This window comes from Gambusia affinis, linkage group LG04, assembly GCF_019740435.1.
Source record: "Gambusia affinis linkage group LG04, SWU_Gaff_1.0, whole genome shotgun sequence".
NCBI classification, from domain to species: Eukaryota; Metazoa; Chordata; class Actinopteri; order Cyprinodontiformes; family Poeciliidae; genus Gambusia; species Gambusia affinis.
The window spans coordinates 19,864,758-19,887,698 of NC_057871.1; the positions used below are offsets into that span (position 1 = coordinate 19,864,758).

The 22,941-nt window shown below is 39.3% G+C and overlaps 1 protein-coding gene across 1 annotated transcript in view; it reads right to left on the reverse strand.

Moving 5' to 3' along the window:
* Positions 1 to 12,999: 12,999 nt before the first annotated feature.
* xylt1 (xylosyltransferase I) overlaps positions 13,000 to 22,941 on the reverse strand; it is a 105,298-nt gene continuing 95,356 nt past the window's right edge. The window contains exon 11 of the mRNA XM_044113687.1: positions 13,000 to 18,608. Within this exon, the coding sequence (XP_043969622.1) occupies positions 18,286 to 18,608 (323 nt within the window). The 3' untranslated portion in view covers positions 13,000 to 18,285. The remainder of the gene's footprint in view (positions 18,609 to 22,941) is intronic.

Sequence of the window (22,941 nt, forward strand, 5' to 3'; positions counted from 1 at the left end):
GGCGCACACGCCGTCGCTCCACTCAACCAGTCAGTGCTCACCGCTATAAATCTCGGAGTGACATTTTGGGCGGCGAGTGGCGCGTAAACATGGCCGGCTAAATGTCAGCGCGGAGAGCAGACAAGCCTGACTTAGAAAGAGTGAGAGTGGAGGCAGTAATGTCACCACACTTAAACTCACCCGCCATCAGTCTTCATGACATTTAAGAGATATATCCCTGGTTGAGGGGAAAAAGTTTGCAGAGAAAGCTGGGAGGAACTGATGAGTCAGGAGTTTTTAAGTCCTGACGTGACCACACACGGAGGAGGGAATGATTGTGCTCCCTCTCTTTTTGTGTATTTCTTTTTTTTTTTTTTTTTATGATTTAGATGCCGGCAACTATAAAACTTAACTAAGACTGAAAGGGAAATCCGTTATTTCATTACACTTTTTTTAATGTCCTCTCTGATTTCAAGTAAGGATCACATCTCCCCTCAAAACTTTCTGTCACCACATAATCCTATATGTTTCTGAAGCCATGCCAGTCATATTCCCCTCCTCTATTTCTGAATCACAGGGATCCAAATGTAAAAAAAAAAAAAAACCCAAAAAAACCCCAAAGAAATAAAAGCCACTTGATAATTCATCATTCATCATCCTCTCTCCTTTGATGTTCTTTCTTTAATCTCTCTCACTGCTGCATGGGGGCTGTATTGATTCCTAAATGAATAATTGAGAAAGATGGTTTAACTGCTCTTTTCAAAAGTCCACAGCTCCTTCTTGTTTTCCCTTCCCCGGCTCATGACCTTCCCTTATTGTGCCATCAAGCCCTCCTTGTTTTCCTCTCTTGCTCCCATTTCTCATTTTCTCCGATCACGCCGCTGATGTGGAAGTTTCCGGAGGGGAATGGATTCCCCGCTTGGCTAGCTGGTCCATCCAACCTCTGCGTCTGGTCAGCTCCCATCTTTATGCTCCCTTCTCTGTTTGCTCCCCTCCTATTTGATTAAGTTGACTTCTGATCAAGCACCTCCCCAATATGTAACTATTTTAAACAATTTGTTTGTTTTTTTTTTTGACATATTTGGTAAAGCTTTCATTATGTTTTGACAGAATAATAATCTGTGGAAAAAATCAATTTCCTAAGATTCCTCCCAGTTGTCTTACTGCTATGAGCAGAAATACATTGATCCCGATCAGAAGTAACGAATTAGAGCCAGGAGGGTTTTAGAGCTGTCAATCAACCTAATGTATGCGGTGCTCCACAACGGGATCAGAAACAACCCTATCAGAGTATTTTAACACATAGCAGTAGGATAACTGGGAGGAGGTGGAAAAGCTCTTTCTTTCTTTTTATTTTTACAGATTATCTGTCTCGTATTATTAAATTAACATATATGTAAAAAACACATTTATAAAAAGTACATACTGCTGCTTTAAACCCTCCACCATGAAAGTTCAGGGTATTTTCAAATGAACTGTGTGCCTGCTCTTTCCTGGGAAAAGTTTCTACCCATCTAATCCATTTTTTACATTTTTAACACCGGCCATTTGGGCTGGTCAGCATTAGGAGGGAAGCCCACAATCACCATAGAAAATATAACTTATTCATGTATCATTTGCAACCTTAAAGCAAGCCTTACTTTGCTTTTATGCAAATACGGGTAATGGGAAGCTCGTACGCCTCGGTGTTGAGCATGTATGCCCTGCCCACTGCTAAGAATATTGAGATGAAGCTTTGTTTAGAAAACGCTGCGTTCACATGGAGCGAGGAGCAAATTATCCCGTTACTTCTTCTCTTCTTTTGGGTCAAGTCTGTAAGACAAGCAGGGACATTCGAAGAAATTCAATTTTCATAAACTGGGTTGTAGAGGGAGGAGGTGCTCACCCAGGGAGCCATTCACTGTTTAAGTAGAATTAAACATACATCCCTGAAAAGATTGCCACATGAACTCGATAAAGCATGACGCCATCTTGAAAGCGCCTTCATTATCTGCTCTCTTTGACCTACGTGGCACATCTAACTCTGTGGTAGAGCTGAAACGATTCCTCGGATGATTCGACGACCTCGATTATTAAAATTCCTCCAGGAAAATTTATCTGCCTCGAAGCTTCGTTAAATTACGTTTTATTATGTAGCGCACCGTGTTCTGCCCAGATCATGGAGCGAACAGTAGGAATGGTGCAGAGAGAGAGACCAGGAGAAAGACAGAGAAAGAGAGAGAAAGATATCCATTTCCTCAGATAATCCTAAGAATATTCTATAGAGCACTCGATTACTAAAATATTCTTTTACAACAGCCCTACTCTGTGGTGTCAGAAACAAAAAGCCAAGTGAAACTATTTGTCATCGATGAGACTCTTCTCTTGACGCAGTCTCACCAACAGCACACGATAAGGGGCGAATGCACACTGTAACGCAGCGCAACATGAGTGACATCTTCTGTAATGGCAGCTAAACTCTTAAAAGCCCTCACCGTGTTTAACTTGACAGTCTCCAGCTGGGATAGCACATCCAAAGCAACATTTCACATAAAGGAACCCCATTGCATCACAGGAAGGTAACAAGCGTCATAAATATGAGATAAAAAGAGAAGAAAGTCTGACTCACCTTTGATGTTTATTTCCAGAAGTGAACATGTGTACATCAGTCTTCCATCAGGGCAAACTTTTCAACACCGTGCCTGTCGAAAAAAATAAATAAATAAAATAAAATAAAATAAAAATTCAATGTGCCAAAAATTGATTCACTTTCAAATCCCGCAATCGTGGGTGTCTTTGAAGCTGGTTATCTTGTGTTTAGTGCAAATGTCTTGATCAGCTTCACTGATGAAATACAACAGATGTAATCATGACAACGTGAGCAGAATTAAAAGGAAATTCACACAGTTAAAGCAACTTATCAGAGTAGCTTTTTAAATATAAAACTGTCATGATGACTTAAGTGAAAATATAGTAAACTCATGTCAGTGATACTCTTGTCATGAATAAAACTCAATGACCAATAAAAATACTTGAGGTTAACTTAAAATGTTTGTAAACTCTGTGGGAGGAAGGGGGAGTCTGGCTAGTTCCTGAATGTTGTCGATGGTTTGTTGGTTCGAGTTCTTTTCATTTTATTTCTACTCAGTTTTTAGTTTGTTTACTTGGTCAGACTTTTGTTTAAAAAAATTTGTACAAACGCTATAACCGAGATAAATAAATAATTCATTAAAAAAAATGAGGGAAAATGGTGTCGTGGTGGCGCAGGGGTTGGGCGCGGACCGTATGGGGAGGCCCTTGTCCTGGATGCGGCCGTCCCGGGTTCGATCCCCGGCCTGGTGATCTTTCCTGCATGTCTTCCCTCTCTCTCTTTGTCTACTTTCCTGTCTCTTAGCACTTTCAGTTAAAGACAAAAAAAAAAAAAAAACCTTGGAAAGAACTAGAATAATCGTCTACTGAGTTTTCATTGTTTTGCTGCTCTCATTATTAATTTCTGAACACAAGCTGATGGAAGAACCAACGCGCCAGCCGCCCTGGGTTCATTGGTGGAGCAGCGAGCGGTGATTACTGATTTCTCAGTCAGAAAATGACAACGCACCAGCAGGACACCTACTCACTCGCCTAATTTCCAGTGACAGGAGAGCCACGGTGGCCTCACTGATTCGGGGAAAGTGCAGTAGAGCCTTTTCTTTCCAGGGCGGAGTCTGCGAAGCGGCAGCAGAACTGATCCTGACAGACCCGGGAGAGGGACCTGATCAGGAGACCAGAGGCTCATCACTTAAGTGCCGCGATGGCCGCATTGTTCGCAGCTGTTGGTGAGGCAGCGGCACAGATTATTATTTTATTGCTGTGAGGTCCTCTCATTGTGAGCCCAGAGAAAGTAGCTCTGCAGGGTTTAAAGAAGAGTTTGCAGAGATACTGATGGATTGGTATAAGGGCAGAATCACTTTATCTTTTTCTTTCTTTTTTTTTTTTTATTATCTGAACGAGAATTTTACCTCAGGTTATATTATTATTTTTCCTGCATAAAGAATATCAGAAATATGCAATATTGAATCAAAGATGGGGTGCAATGATGGATAAGTTGAATGCTGAACCATTTTATAAGACACTTTGCTGGCAACAAGAGGAACCAAAGTCTGTTGACCAGGAAAGAATCAGCTATTATTAAAAATTTAAGCAAAAACCCACCAGGTCAACCCCAGGTCAGTTCAAGAAAAACAAATCAAACCCAGACGTTAATTTCATAGCAGGAGCACACAGACCAGACCCCCTAGGTCGATACAAACTGGTTTGTTTAAGAACCTGCAATTTGTTGAAAAGTTACAGTTTGTTAATATACATTTAAAAAAAAAAGCTTCTTTTGTCTGTGTTGCAATGGCAGTTATTGATACGTTTTATAATGTAAAAAAAAAAAAAAACTTTTTGTGTGTTCTGTCATTACAATCACAGACTGCATGAATATTACTTGCATTTTATTTGAGAGAGAAGACCAACGTAAACTGCTGCGTAAAGCTGCATTTTTTTCTTAATAAATATTATTTGTCCAACTAAAAATTGGAAAGGTTTGGCATACTCACCCCTCCATAACTCTGATACTCCAAACTCTTTTCTGTGTAGGCCTCAGATAGAAATTTGGAGCTTATTCCATCAAACTGGTTCTGATGCTGAACGGATGTTAGAATCAGAACCCGTTAGCTACTTACTACATGTTTTTTGTGTGTTTTATCTGCTAAAGCTCTTGTTCCACAAACAGTTAAACAATTAATGTCAGAACTCTGAAAGTACAGCTGCTCCTGTATGATCACTGTAAAAGTAAAATTGTGAGGAAATTTAGCCAAACTGCTAACTTGTTACTTCAGAAAAGCTGCTATCGTTCTAGCTGCTGCAATCAATCTTCCTGCTGCACTGCTGGGAAGGCGGATACATGAAATGAGCGTGCTCTGTCATCAAAAATCCAAGATTGTGTTTTTGAAAGGCTAAATCAATCGATATCAGCTGTGACTTACATGTGTGAATCAATGAGTATTTCTTTCTTTTGTTTGTTTGCTTTTGACCAGTGAAACTCAACACTGCAGCCAGCAGACAGAGGTCATTTGGTCATCTCTGTGGAACCTGCAGAGCTCACTCACTCACTCACTCACTCATTTTGTTCACTCTGGTGGAACATCTGGACGACACAAGGAATCAGACCTGACTAAACAATGTGCCTGCCGATACTTTGGTTCATTCTGTAAAACATCATTTTTATTTTAGTGAGCTGTTTGATGCGCAGCAGACACTGTGCCTCCTCTACACATATAGCTTTATGAACCCTGCTTGTGACCTCACGTTATTCTCTGCAGGGCTCCCTCGCCTGCGGCCGTGTTTGTGTGTGGGACGGAGCGAAAGCGCTTCCCCTGATGTTCCGGCACACATCATGTAACAGCAGGTGGATGAAACCCCCCCCCAAAAAAATAAAACAACCCCTGCACTCCAGCAGTTCCCGGTGTTGTTATTTTGTCCGATGGCTGATGTTTTCGGACACTTCCTCGTGTAACACCGCCTAACCAGCCTTTCACCTTTTCACATCTGCTCTCCCAGCGCCTTGCACGAACAGAGCTGCTAAATCTCCTCATGCTTTCTTCCCAATTCTCACTGCTGGTGAGCTGTTATTAAATTATGTAGCAGCCACTCTAGCTCACCAACACGTACTGCCTTCTCTTTGCCTGGTGGGAAATGCATTGGCTTGACAGTTTAACTCATAGCTGTGTGAAGTGGAGCCTCCTCCAATTGGATTTGACGGTTAAGGATCTTTATGTTTTGGTAGATGTGCGGCTCCACAGAGCAGCAGAGGCGAGCGGGGGGGGGGTAAAAGATTATGTCGTTTTTCTGTCCAGTGGAAAGGAGATTACAGAGATAAGAGTCATTACCAGACAGCTTGTGATCAAAGTCAAACTCTTTCCATTTCATTTAAATCTTCAAATGGCCGGTGATAACGTTTACTGATGGCGGCTTCTTTAACTCGCTGCTTTAGATCGATTCTCATCTCAGTTTGAGCGTCTGGTCTCGGTTGTCGTGGTATTTTTTATTTTTTTTTTAAGTCACGAGAAAGAAAGAGAGAGAAGGACATTATCGGCATGGCTGATTACTGCAGTGGAGAACTTCTCATAAGGACCTTAACATGAGTGCCAGAAGACAGCACACAGCCAGCACAGCTTGCTGCATATGTTTAGATGATAAGGGGATACTTTGCATGAACTGTCTCCATGTTGTCAAACTCCGTTAATTTCATCCTCTCCGATGAATCACCAGTGTCCTCAATTGATGTACTCTCTATCATACTGTGTGGCTTATGAATTAAAGAAACTCCTTCCAGGAAGTAAAACATAACAACTGGATATTCGAACTCAAGGAGAGGAACTAATTAGTTATGAAAAATAAAGGCCTGCATGGAAGAGCTTTGCCAATGTTTGAAAACATGGTGGTGGTACTGGTAGTGTTACGGTCTGGAAAGTTAGGATTTGAATACTCTGAGATAAATAATATCAGTTTATCTAGTAGTCATTGTGTAAATCTTTTGAGTGCTTTTGTACTTTTCAATCGGGGTGATTTGATGAGGCTCAACAATTGTGTTTGTATTTCCTCAGACAAATCTGAAGATTTAAACGCAAAAGAATGTAGCAAAATGTTGCAATAACAGTGCTTTTGTAAAAGAAAATGCAGCAACAATCACAGCAAAAGATTTTTTGAACTGTTATCATATTTGTATGCAGAGTGCCAGCAGTGCCCAGATGGCCACTTATCACTTTCTTGGGTCGATACTTGTCTTTGCTGTGAGCTGTGCGGAGGAATGGTCGCAGACTTTACTGTGAATGTTTTCACTATTTTTGAACATCAAGAAAAATACCAATATACACTGATTGCACCTAATGCTGATTAATGATTTTGTTTCAGAAATACTAGTTTTAATGAAACAACCACCTGAGTTGTTTACATTTTTTTGGTCCATTGAAGTAAAATATAATTTTTTTGATGTTATCTCTAATGTAAAAAAATTGAAATTATCTTCAGTGTTTTTTTGTTTGTTTGTTTGTTTGTCTGTCTGTCTTGAGCCCTGGAAGTGTTTTATAGATTTCATAAAAAAAAACAAAAACAAAAAAACAATTTTCATTCATTTTACAATGATGACGATGGCTTTGCAGAAAGATAAGCTTGACTGCGGAGCGGTTTTGCTAGATGGGATGTGAAATGTGAAATTCTGATACGTAGTATCTCAGAGCTGCAGGCTGCACAGATGGAGGATGAGGGATGAGAGGGAAGAAGCAAGTATCTTTCAATTTGAGTGTTTGTGGGTAAGTTAAACATGTAGCATTTTATATGAGGAAAATAAGATGGAGTGACGAGCGCACGGCGCGTATCAGGTTTAAAATTTCTTCTGCTGCAGACAGAAAGAGGAGAACTGTGAGTGGGAGTAAAGATGAAAGCCGAGGACAACATAAGTCATATTTACCACATACGTCTGATGCATCTGTAATTCAATACATCTCATACCGATCTTACTCACAGCTACAAAGGTAACCATAAAGTTTCATGTTTGGGGAAAACGTTTTCTGGTCAATTAAAAAGAAATAATGAGCAGGAGTTCACTAGCGTTGAAGTTGTTTAAGAGATTAAGTGAGGGTACTAAAATCTTTGCTCTTAAAGAGGACCAACCCTGAAAAACCCAACATCTATAACAACCTTTTTTCTGCAGTGTTTGTAGACGTATTCATAGCTCATGAACATTTCTACATCATATTACGTTACAACCATAAACTTCACTGTATGCTATTTCAGAGCATGAATGTGAAGTTGAATGAAAAGCACTCGTGATATTCAAAACTCTTTGTGAAAATAAAGTCTCAAAAGTGAACTGGTATCAATGCGTTGCAGAACCAACCTTTCCAATCTCTCAGGTTGCTCATCCGCTAAAGGTTTGGCTAATTTCTCTTCTTTGCTCAGAAGCTCCGGCTTCATCAGACTGAATGCAAAGTTTCTGAGGTTTTCAATTTTCAGCTCTGGAAACATGCCTTTGTTGGACTTTGACCTGGACTTTGACAAATCAACACATGCTTTCATCTATTCCATCATAGCTCTGGATACATGTTTAAGGTTGGGGTCCTGCTTGAATGTATTTTCCAGTTTTTAGGTCATGTTGAACACTGCTAAAGCTGGAGAAACAGCTTACCGTTACAGAAAAACTGTCTGTCTGTCATCATTGGTGTCCATTCTGACTTACCCTTACTGACTGACTCCAGTCCATACAACTACCAATAGCAGAGAACAAGGAGGAGTGACTGACAGACCCTCCTCCTTGCTTTTCTCCCCCATCTTGTATTGGTTGTTCACTGATTAATCTAACTTGTCCTAAGACAGGAGTGTGTGTGTGTGTGTGTGTGTGTGTGTGTGTGTGTATAGTTGCGCCCCGCCTCTAACTCCATGACTGCTGCAGATAAGCACCAGTTCCCCCGGTGACCCTGCCTGGATAAGTGGGTTTAGATAATGGATGGATGTTTGAAGTTACTCACCTGAAACATCTTCCTTTTCAAGATTCATTCAATATAACCCTAATAGAGAATGAGACGCCTGACGCTGTCAGTAAATATTGTCCACAAATCCCTAGAGAGGAGTTGAGTGTCTGGCCATTTTTCATCATTTACTGTGTGGTTTGGTGTCTCATATCCGTGCCTGTCTGTTGAGGTCTCAGCTCTAAAGATTTTCTTAAACCGGGCTCAGGATTAGGTTTCATAGGAACTCCCGTCACACTCTTTTGCCACATCACATGAATTCTTGCAGAAGCTTGTGTTAGTTTTCCTTATAAATGGCATATTTCTATTTGTTTCTTTTCAAAAAATAACTGAATGTGGCAGCATCTGTCTAATGCTGGCACAGCTTACTCTTAAACCTGGAAAAGTCACGAGATGAGACTGAAATCATAATCAAAAACTATTCTGGGAACTAAAATACCAGATGGAAATCAAAGAAAACCAGACTTGGAGCTCATACATGTTTTGACAAAATGAGACAGAGCGGTGGCTGATTGCAAGAATGAATAGAAATTTAAAACTATGAAGGCGCGACAAAAAAATCTTCAGCTTTGCTATAAAATAATACAGATTTTTCATGTAAATGATGCATTTCAGAGACTCAGAAAATAGGATGATTTGTACATTTGCAAACCTGTAGTGCTTGTGTTCATCAATAGATTCCTCTGGAATAGAACTTTGTGAAATACCAACACATTAAACCCTGGGGAAATATCTCTTTGTGAGGTCATCTCATTCATTAGTTTCTTAATTAGTCTGGTTATTTGCAGGCAGTAATTAAAACACATTACATCACAGTTTTCTTCAATCTCAAGAGAGTCAAAATGTTTGCTCGCTGTCAAATTAATAAATGCAGCAACATCTTTGGGAGAATGAAAAAACCTTGAATCTCTCAAGGCAACGATTTAGCTGTGTATCATCAACTGATGGTTTTCAAGGATTTACAATAACAAATTATAGATTCATAACATCATAAAGTTACTATATAGTGTTAGATCTGTGACTTTCACATCACAGTAAATCCAAAGATGCTTCAAAGCCTCTCTAAAAACTGTTTTAAATTGTGACAGACATGCTTTCCCATTTGGAAAGCACATACATTGATGTGCATAAATATAGAACAGCAGAAGCTCATGCTAATCAAGCTGCTGTCTCCCACTAGGCCAAATCTCTCTGAGAGGAAAGTAGATGGAATCTGTAGTTTTCCTTTGATTAGCGCCTCACAAACACTCGACAGAGCTGCCGTATGTTAGAGAGCGTCTGGGGAAATCACACACAGGGCGAGGAAAGTCTGAAATTGTGCGCTTGCATGTCGTATGTAAAACTGTAAACAATTGAAAGTTTAAAAATGCCTTACCCTGACACACAAAAAAAATTATATTAAGTGACGAGAGGATATAAATTGGAATGCAGAGGAGTACTGCTCTTTTCAAAAGTATTAATCACCCTCATATTTGGCACGCATTGTCACATTAAATGTTTACATTTTGAATTGTGACGTGAAAAGAAAATGATCCATCCATTAATGGTCTACCAGCCTACGTGGTAGACATGCACAGATAGACATTAGGAGGTGCTAGTGCCCCTGCACTTTTCCTTCTCGACAAAAACAATGTGCCCTTCTGAAATGTTTCTGTTTTTTATTGTGTGCTGTGTGTGGCCCGAGACGCATATAGCTATCAGAACATCTATGAGAAGTAATCTGTTCAAGGCAAAAGTCTGAAGTCTTACGACAGGAACCTTCGAACCAAGTTTGATGGAGGGAGCTCTGGCAGAAATGTTTTGCGGATGAGGCTATTTAAGTTTGTGACTATCACCTGACAAGATATGAGAAACTATAAGTAGCATGAATCGTTTTGCATCCTTGTAATGTAGCTGTGTGTAGGTGACAAATACTGGGGGGAGTCAAATTATTTACCAAAAGGCTCCTTCATTGAAGTCAACTTGTCATCCTTCACTAATCACACTTTCCAGCTGAACATTGTTGACAGATCTGGATGGCAGTTTTATGAACCCAACCACAGGGTTAAGGGAAACTGTCAGATGTCAGATGTAGTTATTCTAAGATTAGAGGAGCTTAAAAATGCGCCTGAGCTGACGGGAGAGGTGTCACTCTCAAATATTACATCCAAAGCAGCAGTGAGGACGGAGGAGCAACTGGGTTCACTTTGTCGCTTTGGAAGTGATTTAAAATCCTCTTCATCAGACAAATGGAACTCCTTGTACACAAAATTTATGTAACACTTTTAATGGACCTGATGCTTTCACTGAAAAAAAATAAAATAAAAATAAAGAGAAAATCTGTGCTGTATCTTGGTGCCATTTTTCAACATTAACAGCTGCAGGTCACCATTTTTCCTGACTGTTAGTTTATGGTGTCTGCAAATACAAGCTGAAAGGACTTTTTTATATTCTTCGGTTTTCTGGGGCATTTAAGGTATTATTTGGCTTAAAATAAAACCCGTTATGGTTGTTAAATATTTCAAGTTGAGTAAATTTATCATTTTGGAAATTAGAAATGTACTAAAAGAACACAATGTTTGGACTGCTGATACCAATTCATATTTCTTTTTCAAGAACTATAATATGAAAACTATATATCTAAGACATTACCAATATTCTGCGACAGACTGGCGACCTGTCCAGGGTGAACCCCGCCTCTCGCCCGGAACGTAGCTGGAGATAAACACCAGCAACCCTCCTGACCCCGTTAGAGACAAGGGTGAAGAGAAAATGGATGGATGGATGGACATTACCAATATTTTCCTACTGTGTTTCTCCAGTGAGCAGCATTACAGAGCAGCCAACTTTAAACAAGATTTACCTTTTAATTTTAAGCAAAGACAAAAGTGTTATCAGCTAATGTTTTAAGCTACCTGTACAAAAAACAGCAGTCATTCTGTGTATGCTACGGAGAACATAGACCTGTATCCCAACCTGTTCTATGAACAACCGAGGAAAGGTCAGAAGAATAACACACTCTTACCCGTATAGTGCAGATCTTCTTCATTACACAGGAACCTGAATGAATCTCAGTGATATATATATTTATATATATTCTCTCTGTTCTTCCTCAGACATAATTTTCTCCTCCACACTGAAAGGTCTTATTGTGAGACCTGATAGCACTCAGTATGCTGCTTAAAACTTTTTGACAACCCAAAACAGCTAAGGTTATGACACTAAATGAACTGTTTGGTGAGACTCTTTGCTTTTAACTAATTGCATGTAGTAAACATAGTAAAACCGTGGTACTTGTGAGAATTCGCTGAGAATATTTTAGTGAAACAATTCATGCTTTTTAAAGTGTAAATAAATGTGCTGGAAGTGGTGATTTGCAACATGTGTGTTGCAACAAACCTTTCTGCTTGGATTTATTTGACAGAAAATCCCTTTTATGTTTTTTTTGTTTTGTTTTGTTTTGTTTTTTACAGACACATTCTGTCCTCTACATAGAGGAAAGTCGATCAACCAAAATGTACAGTTAGCCTTGGTGATATCCTGCAGCTTATTCTCGACACTCAGCAGTCGGTTGAAACTGCAGCCTCAGGAAACCTAAGAAGTTCTGAACAAATAAGGAGCTGCTGCTTAAGAGCAAGAAAGTAAACCATGAACCTCCGTCCTGCAGTTCATGCTGTACAAACCTCTCTTTGGAAATGGGAGCAGTGGACCTGGCCACCGCTGTGAGGATTAGGACGGGGAATCTTTACTCTTCAGTGTATATAAAATCCTGAATGGTACCATTCATAATAAACACTCTCTGACCAGATTGCCGCAGCATGTGGTGAAGAAAGGATGGTCTGCAATCTGGATTAACCGCAGAGACTCAATGAGTGAGATGCCCTCTGAAGCCACTGCTGTCACAGGATTACACGACCTGTGAGATAAAGAAAGTGGCCGAACCACTTGAGCTGCTGGATGTTAATGTGAGGGTTAGATTTATGACAAGAGAATAAAAGTGACTGTCTCTATGAAGGCTAGAAACTGTGATGCACAATTTTATTATATTAATATAACAAAGCAAAGTCTTTACAAGCTACAATGGAGCGCATTGCTGTCAGTAAAGTGATTCTGCTTAAAAAAAGCATTTAATTCGAGCCGTTTCTGGTTTATCTGTGCTGCTGCATTTTAATAAGATGTCAGGTTAAATGTTTTCTTAAATAGCCCCACAGTTTGGTCTAAACAACTGTGCTTTTGATTATCACTCAAATTGAATACCTTTAAAACTATCTAAGAAATGACATTGTTGATTTTTTTAGTATGAAATAAATAAAAATATTTCCTTTTATTTGATTATGTTTGAAGTATTTGCTTCAAATATGAATATTTATTTTTATTAAAAGCCTTTAATTTCACTGTTTAAGACATTTCATGCATTTACTATTAGCTAAGCGTGTTTCAAAAGTCGAGCAAGGAAAAAAGAAAAGGGTTTGAATACTCACATAAATCTGACTTCTTGTTTTTTATTATTTTTCAATCAAATTGCAAAAAAAAAACAACCCTCAAAACCATTTTTTCCACATTGCCATAATAGAATTTTTGTGTGAATAATTTAGAAAACAGCAATTAATTTAATACAATTAGGAACAAAGTTTTAACATAACAAAATGTGGAAGAAGTGAAACACTATAAATCCATTCTTTTTAATAATACATCCAGTTCATATCACATATTTACTGCATTGTAGGTCAGTTAGGATCACCAAAATAATCTTTTATGATCCTGGCATTTAGCAAATAAAACACTATTTGCTAACCCTGCAGACCCATTACAGGAAACAATTAACCTACAGGTCCACAGATTGGAGGAGGCAACCCATAGAGAGAGGTTGGAACAAGAACCGTTCTTGGTAAATTGCTGATCATTAGAGGTTCAGTGCTGTAGACCGCAGTACATCACACATCCACATGGGCTGCTGTTTTACAGAATTTTATTTCCAAAAATCAGTCAAAGAAAAGTAAAACAAGCCAGTTTGATCAAACAAATCCCCAAAAGGGAAGAACAAAAAAAAAAAAAGAAAAGAAAGAAAAGTCGATCACAGTAAGAGAAGGCCTGATGATATATACAACAGCAGACATCAATTTGGTGTCAGAGTTACTGATAGATCACTTGATGGACTCATGGCTTTCTTCACATGAGGTAAAAAAACAAAAAAAAAAACAAAGACAAAACATAAACAAATATTTCTGTAATGGACAGAGAAGGTTCTAAAAATCAGCTAAGGCACACTGAGCCTCTCTGAATAAAATAACATGGGGGACATGATGAGTCAGAGATATTTGTGCAACAGATGCTCAACAATACATTCCAGCAAGAACAACAACAATCTGGATTCTCTGGGACACGTACAGGAAAAAGTTGCCTTTTCTCAGCAGTCCGAGATACTGAAACACCTTATGTCTTTTAATTGATAAAACACTGAATTCACTCTTTTTGTCCAGTTAGCAACATTTTTGAAAAAAGAAACAACAAAAAACTCTCCACACTTCAGTGTCAATTCGCCACCTTTGTATTTACACTAATGGTGTTCTTTTGAAACAACATTTCAATACAAAATACCTATATACAGTACATCTTCATTTGTTAATCATTTTGTTACAAAATATGACTTTTCACATTAAATCACATTGAATTAATTTTATCCAAGCCTGTCAATGAGCTTACAGCGGAATAAGTACTGTGTGTGTGTGTGTGTGTGTGTGTGTGTGTGTGACGCAGCGGTTCAGAGCACGGCGGTCAGAATGAGGACGTTTCACACCAGAAACAGTCGATATGAAAGGAAAGAGAGACAGCAGTTATATTCCTCCCCATCTGACAGAGAGGCAAGGTGAACTTGACGTTAATGAACAGTAATGTCTCTTCATTAGCCTGTGCAAAACCACTCATTTAGCTCATGTGACGACTAAACAATGCTGACAATCACAGATTGAAAACCTAATTGGCTTCAGATGAAACTGTTTTTCAAGGTAAAGCAAATATGTGACTGAACTCCTTGTTCAGGATCAGTTGCCGTCCCGAGTGTGATTAAGTTGGTGCAAGTGTCCGGAGATTGTCTTGATGAGAGAAAAGCTACTTCAAACGAGAGCAGAGCTGACAAGGTGCCGAAGAACAAGTCTAATAAATTATTAATTTTTTGCACTCAAGATACAATATAATATTCACTTGAAATTTTACATTTTTTTTGTCACAGCATGACAACTACAACCACTCACTGTCATTCGGAAACAACACCAAAAGACACAGTTTCTCCTTCAAGTCCACGCATTGTCCAGAGGATTTGCTTATGAGGACAGTTTCTATTTTTCCTACAGATGCAGTGCTCTGCAAGAATTCAACTTTTTCCAGGCTTGTCACGTTACAACTACAAACTATAATGTATTTAATTAACATTTAGCGCAACACAAAGAAACGAAAAACTGTGAAGTGGGAAAAAATCTGGACCAGTGGAAAGGAGAAAGCTCGATTAAGTGTCATATAGGGAATGTTGCAAACGTGTGGCGAAAGAAGCTCTTGGCGGGACGAAACAAAAATTAAATCTTTTGGCCAACATGCAAGAGACAACACTGTGAGAGTGCTTTTCTTCGCTACAGACAAATAACTTAGTTGGATTCGATCAAAAGATGCTAAATTGTGGAAGCGAGACACTTAAAAAGTGAGGCGGATGCTCATCTTTCAGCAGGACAACGACTAAGTATACAGCCAGAGCTGCAATGGGTCGGCTCCAATCAAAGCGTATTCTTGTGTTAAAATTGCCCAGTCAAAGTTCAGGACTAAATCCATGCTCCACATTCAATCTGAGGCCTTGTAGACACGGGAACGGTTTCAGAAAGGTTTCCATTCACGTGAACCTGCACAGATACGCCACTGAACGTTGCTTTAAACATGCCAAACCCATAGGGGGCAGTGTAACGCAAAGGTAAAACCTATATCAGCCAATCAGAATGTTTAACCACAACTTCCTGTTAAAAATTAAACATGGCGCCAGGAGGCTCATGCGTGTGGACAGATATATAGGTTGAACTTTATATTATTATTGGAATATAAAGTTACGTAAAAACACAAGACGATGCCTATTGGGAATCACATTAAAGCAAGTATGTGGACACATGGCGCAGTATTTGTCACAGACTGTAATGTGCAGAGCCCTGCCGCCTGAGTCAGTTTGAGCTATGTTGGAAAAAAAATAGGCAAATATTTCAATCTCAGACATAACAAAACAAAATCAAGCATCTTATTTCCTTTCACTTCGTAACTGAGCATTGCAAAGTGTTGGGCAAACTTAATAGTACGATGTACATAGGTTTGTGCTTGTAACATGACAAAATGTGAAAAAGTTCAGGCACCGTTTTTCTCTTGTGAGCTTCACTGAAAACAGCCATGAAAGAAACCGGGACGAGAAGGTCTTATTCAGACAGGACAACACAGACAAACACACAAGTGCGGGCCATAAAAACGTACAATATTAAGCTCGGGGTGATGGCCTTTGTAAATAAAGGCGGCTTTCCTTACAAAAAAATACTCATCATGCTGCCAAGGCAGCGTTGCAGTTATTTAGTCACTGACTAAAAATAGCAGTATTAATATAAACTTAGAAATAAATAACAATACCTCTTCCTCACTCATACAATTTTGAAGATTCTTGAATAATTATGTACAACATTAGGTGTTGTGAAATGACTGGAATAAACTCAACAAACAAAAGACTTTTAATGATAGCTTAAGGTAATTTAGTTTCAAGTTTGAGGCAGATTGAATTAAGAAAAGAAGAAACTATTACTTTCTTCTCTTCTGCCTGTCATAAACCCTGGCTATTATAATAATAATAAAAAAAGAGTCTAATCTATGTAAATGTTAAACCTCAAAACAAAGTAACACAATTTACAAATGTCTGCAAGCAGGTTTTGTTTGTGTAATATATATATTTTTTTCCAATTAACTAATTATTCAAAAAAGGCATTTTTATCCCAACAAAACAAAACCAGCCACAGCTGGTCTGAAACCTAATCAGGCACTCAACTGCAGAAATGTGTGATTTTACAGCTCCCCACACAATAACCGGCACCCCTGGTAAAAAGAAAAGAAAAAAAAAATACAAATTTAGAAATTAAAACCCTGTGAAAATTAGTGAAACTGATTAAGTTTTCATTACTTCTTTTTAAAATTGATCATAAAGTCTGGAAATTTATCTCTGTAAATGGGATGTTAGAAAGACTAACTTCTCGCCTGACTGTTCAGACTGTTTAAATAATAGTTCTGTTTTTTGTTTTTCTGAATTACTAATTATGCAAACCAAGTAAGGCAGATGTGTTACTTGTCTAAGGCTGTCCATGTCTACAAGGACTGTCAAGATAAACAATATTTAAGTATGATCAACATAAAAAAGGAAGTTAGGTGCTATTTGCGACACAACAGACACCAACTGAGCAACTTTCATGTCCCCAAGTTGGCACACAACTTCGCACAGCAGCACTGTGGAAATGCAGACACTCGGTTCCTCCCCTTCCTGCTGAGGAAGAGGAGGTTAGTAGTTTGGTACGAAATGGTGAAAGAGCACAAAACCCAGAACACCTATTCAGATCCTGGAACAAAATGTTAAAATAATTTTTCTCCCAGTTGATTTCACGGATGAATTCTGAATTCTTCCTTAAACACTTTTACATTTTTAGGGGCTCTAGTTCAGTTTTTGCTGAACAAAAAGAAATTTAAATAATAGTTGTTGTTTTTTTTCCTGAATTACTGATTATATATCGGTTGTGCTCTAATACAATAAAAAATATTGCCACGGAACAATTTGTTACTTTTGATCTGTATTACAAGGAATCCTTTGCTTTTAGAGAAACAATCAAAAATTTAGATTTTTGATTGTCGAGTTGAAACTTTACCATTATGACGACCCTCATATCTACGGTCGGAGTGATAAACGAAAAAAAGCTTAATACAGCTGGAAGCATGACAAGAAAGGCTGCATGAAAAGCAAAGCTTAAATTGCTAACATGCAGAGTGAGGGGCAGATGGCAAAGAGGTAAATAAAAATATCCAAAAACAAACTTGGAAAATTTTTCATCAGGAGATTATATTACTGCAGTAGGAGATGTACTTTTTTTTTTTTTAAGGCTTCTTACGTATCCTTACCAGGGGTGCCTATAGACAGATATAAGGGCTGGTGTGTTTATCTAATAAACAAAATTAAAATAAAATCTGAGCTGTCACAAAATGTTACTAATCTGTTTAGGGGTGCTTATCGGTCAGCTGTTGTCATAGTGTTTCTGTTGATGAGGTTTTAGGAGCCAGGTTTGTGTCAGTGCTCGGCTACCTCCTGGTGAATCTCTTCCCACTAAGGCTTTGTTGCAGCAGTGTCGACAGTTCAGACTCGCATGGCCACACAGCCCAAAAGCAGGGCGTCACAATTCATTGGGCTGCACAGTAAAAAGCTCCAAAATTGCAACGTTTTATCACAGTAAAACTCAGCCATGAAAAGAAAAATAAATACACTGAGAAAGTGAAATAGCAAAGCCAGCAAAATCCCCTCGAGGAATAAACTCTGTGGGAGGTTCAGAGAAATGCTTCCCCTCGCTTTTAAGACAGCCTTACCCACAGCACGCTGAAGGACTCCACCTTTTTTCCTTTTGCTTCTGCTCAGAGGTGCAGAAGAAGAGCTTCTCCTCTTCCTCCCTCCTCCCCTGCACCCCTTGCAATAAGCCTCTCGAATAAATAAAACCAAACAGTGTCACGGACCCCCGTCCAGCTGGAGGCCTCGCTGCTACCTTATGCGGCCGTCGGGGTGCGGCGCTCCCAGTTGGGATTTGGGATCCGGGCTCATGGAGCTCCAAGGGCTCTTGGCACAGGGCTGCATGACGGGGCAGGCGGTGAGGCCGACGGCGCAGATGTCGGCGGCCTCCCACAGCTCTCCCACGAGGCCGTCCACCCAGCCCTCGAGCTCCGGTCCGGTGAGGGCCGCGTTCCTCTTGGCTTGCTCCACGTAAGCCAAGCTGACGGGGATGTTGAGCACCGGGTTCAGGCCGTGGAAGCTCTGCTCCATGTAGCTGTTCTTTGCTGGCCCGTTGTGGAGCCTCAGCGTGTCCTCTGAAGACAGGGAGGAAACGACAGAGTCAGGGATGAGCTGTAATGAAAGCAGCTTTTGTTTTTTTAAATCTAAGGTTAAGGTCCGTAACTTTAACCTAATAATTTTTATTAATTAGTTAAAGGAAAACATGGTAAAAAAAAAAACAACAACAAGAAAATCCCACATTTAGCCGCAGTGTGGAGTTTGACCCAATATTCCTTCTGAACTGGTGATTAAATTAGTGAATGGGGAACAGAGTGCTCCATCAGCTGCATTGAGGTTCCCCTCCTGAGTCTGGCTGCCGTTGTGGAGCAAGTGATGAGAGCGGTGCTGTTTAATAACCATGATCACATTGCAAAAACAAAGGAATTTTGCCAAGTATTTTTGGTCTAGTTTCTTAGTACACTAGCAATAAGGCAAAACGAACTTGCAAGCAACTTTTCAGCAAGATTTAAGAGCTTGTTTTAGGTCAAAACTTCCTAAATATTGAGGAAAAAAGTACTGGTGATTAGAGAAATAATCTTCCAATGGAACAAGACACTTTAATATATGGGAAAAATGTCTCTAAGCGTTAAGATTTTGTCTTTTTGCAGTGCAATGATTAAACATCGCAGCATAACGTTACTGTATTCTAAATGTAGACTTTCTAGATACTAATGACTATGGAGCTGCAAAACTGAAAATCTAAAGCCGAAGAATATCCGTGATGAAATCAAACATCCTGATGAGGGGAGAGGAAAAAGAATCAATCAAATCAAATTGTATTTGTGTGGTACATTTCAGCAACAAGGCATTTCAAAGGCATCATGAAATTACAACAATATGCTGAACATGTGAAAACACACAGCTGTTGTATTGAGCCAAGCTCCAGCGTTGAGATTTGTTCCTCCACTAGCTGCTCCTCTCTTTGCCCTTTACAGTCACGTTTTAACTTGGTGGTGCATTCGCATCCAGTCATACAGTGGATAATCGTTGCTGAAATACCTCCAAAATAACTAAACTATTTCTGAAAGGTCTTCCTCAACAGTTCATGAATAAAATGCTGGCCTGTTTCTAACAAAGTTTATTGTTGTATAATTTAGTTTTCTTAGCTGATCAAATCTAACCAGCCATTTTTCAGGCTCTTCACCATTGAAATCATAAATTGTTATCCAAAAATCTCAACATGCTCCGAGTCTAAACACACCTTGAAGCATATTTCAAGGTGGATGGATCAGGGCTTAGTATAAGCAAATATTACTGTATTTTGTTTCCGAGTAAACATGGCCGGCTCAGTGTTTACTAGCTAGACGGTTACTGGAATGCGTAAAGAAGACTGGAATTTGAATCTCCTGCATTGCTTCATGTAAATATATATATTTCTTCATAAGCGTGTTGTAAATCTTTGCTGACATGGTGGCGTAGACTATGTGTGCACCTTTGAGTCAGAGTTAACTTGCTAATAGCTTAAAAACTAATAATTCAAGAAGCTTTTCTTTGATAGTTACCACATATTTGCTTCCCTGGGTAATAATAAAGACTGTACTAATAAACTATTTATTTTATTTAAAAAAAATAAATAGAGGCCCCCTTCTGATAAGCCTCTGTCATTTAATACAATTAGTATACAATACTAACACTTGGAATAGGTTGTGGATGTTATTCATCATCTTGGTTAAATTTAATAACAATAAAGCTTGATAAATCATTTTAAGGTTATTTCAACCCTGAGCATGTAATGTACAAACAGTGCTTGAACGCACCGTGAAGCTACCATTCGTTTCCATTACTACATTATTTAGAAGTTCAGTGGCCTGACTGAACCAGAACTGAAGACTGCTGTTGAATGACTCCAAAAACACACCGATGTGCGGTTCCCATGCAGACATCTTGTGACGGCACCACCTGAACAATCACATTTGGGTCAGGCGAATCTGATTATAATATTAAAATCAAAAATTCTGTTATTTTACCTTCTATCCTGGTCTACATTTGAAGCTTCGATGCAAATGAAGCAGTCACTCTAAATCTTTGACAACTGAAAAGTGGAAGAGAATAATGAAGGACGTGTGAATTTTTAGAGCTCAGTTTCAGTGTGAAGATGCTCAAGATTTACGAAAAAGAACGCCAGTGCCACACAGGTCTACTGCTGAGCCAGAAAGGCCCAATTTCCCTACTTATTTATAACAGGAAGTAGAGCGCTAACTGTTCAACAAGTCAGAATCAAACTTTTCAAAATACAAAATGCTTTGTACAGCGGTGAACAGTGGTGAGACCTGGGAATTAGGTACAAACTGGTTCATAATTTGCTTGGATTTAAATCTGCAATTCGATCTCCCTAGAGTGCCTTTGATGTGGCGTGCCACATTGTCGCAATGCCAGATTTATGTAAACAGAAAGATCCAAGACATGCCCTCATTCCTGTTTCCTGTGACGACAAAGCCATGGAAGGGAGGCTATGAAATCACAAACACAGCTTCTCTTTTAAAGCACCCACTCCACCCTGGGCTCCAGTGAAGCTTTAAATTCCTCACTGGTCTCCTAACTGGGATGCCAGCCATCCCTTCCAAGCATGGCTATAGGAAAAAAAGAAAAGAAAAAAAAAACACTCCTCCCCTCACACCCAGATGTTTGCAGACATCAGCGCTTTTCACACACTTGTGACAGAACGATGCACACAAACCCGAGGTGCAGTCAGCACATCAGACGGTTCGCTTTGTGTTATCGCTGTGTTATAAAGCTCTGCACCTTGAAAGACTGTTTCTGCATCTGTGTAAAATGCGCACCTGTGTGTGTGTGTGTGTGTGTGGTGTTGCCACATCATAAAGTTTTACCAGCACTGCATGTAGGAAGGGAACATGGTGCAAGACACAGCAGTAAATTACAAGCAGCAAGATGAAACGCTAAAACCAAAGCACATGCTGGGAGTCAAGAATGCAGTTATTCCATCTGATAGCGTAGTTTTTAACAGAAAAATATATGGACAAACTGTGGTGCAGTACATCCTTCTTAGTGTCTAATTGCTGTATTTGTTTTTTTATTTTTTTTATTTTGTGAGAGTAAAATACTGAAACCATAACTCCATATATCAACCACACACCTGCTGGAGCAAACTAATATTGTTCGACACTCTTAGGATGGCAATGGAGATTTATTAATGGCCAATTAAAACTGTCCATATAGCTACTTATATTTCAAACCTTTTTCTCATATCCCAGCATTTTTGATACCAAAAAAAAAAATACTGGTGATTGTCTGAAAAGCAACATTCTTTTTGTTCCATGTTTTTGGAATAAAGCATGAAAATATCCAACTTCCCTTTCTTAAAATTTTTTAGTGTTTTTAAAACTTCCCTGAAAGAAACGCGGCCTGGAACAAGTAAGCCTTAATATAGTGGATATTGGTTTCCAATACTTTAACACCTTCATAGTTTTATTTCTACTTCAGCTTCTGTTCACGCAAGAAAATCGAGGCTGATTTATCGTTGCGCTCCCAATTTCAACTGAAGCCCGACACACTCACGACCTCCTACTGTCCCAGCTCAGAGCGCGTGTGTTCGGTGAAAAAGTTTCGGTTGCTGGCAGAGCAGTGGAGGGACACAGACGCACCACCATGAGTAGAAAAATAACTTACTTGGACTACTGTCAGCACGACCATTTACTTGTGACTAATATGTGACACAAAAACACGTATTAGTCGTGTGTCGTCTCATGAGAGACTCGCGTGAGGCGACAGGTGCAACTTTATGTGTAGTTTCTCTGCGTCATTAAAGTAGCTCAGGCAGATTATTAAACCAAGTTTCCTTGGGTTTAATAATCTGCCTGAACTGAGGAACTGATTACGCTGAAGTCGGGATCGCAGCTCTCATGTGACTTTCAGAGGAAACTGGTGGCTTATGGACTGGAACACTGCAGTCTTGTTTCTTGCCCATGCTGACTGATTGATTTAATTGTGTCATTGTTTTTAGAGGGCTAAGTGCGCTGTTGTTTAACACTCTGTTTAGTATGTATGAGCTGCTCGCTGGGTTATTAGGGGTGACTTGATGACAAATAACCAGGGTCTGTAGAGGCCCGAGGCTTGATTAAAAAGGGCATCACTGCAGATACAAGGCTGTGTGCGTGGGTGTGTGTGTGTTTGGATCTTTTGGGACACCTAAATCAGCAAACATTACTTCGTGGCCAATGTAGCATTCGTGCTGCTCGATATAGCATCTGACATGATGTCAGTGTCGGCGAGAAAAAAAATTATAAACAAAAGAAAACTTCAGCGACTGCCTGATAGTGGAATGACATAAAGTTGGAGTTAAAACATCGACTCCAGAGATTTAGATGTGAGCAGAGAATAATGTGAAAGTCTGCACACATCAGTAATAAG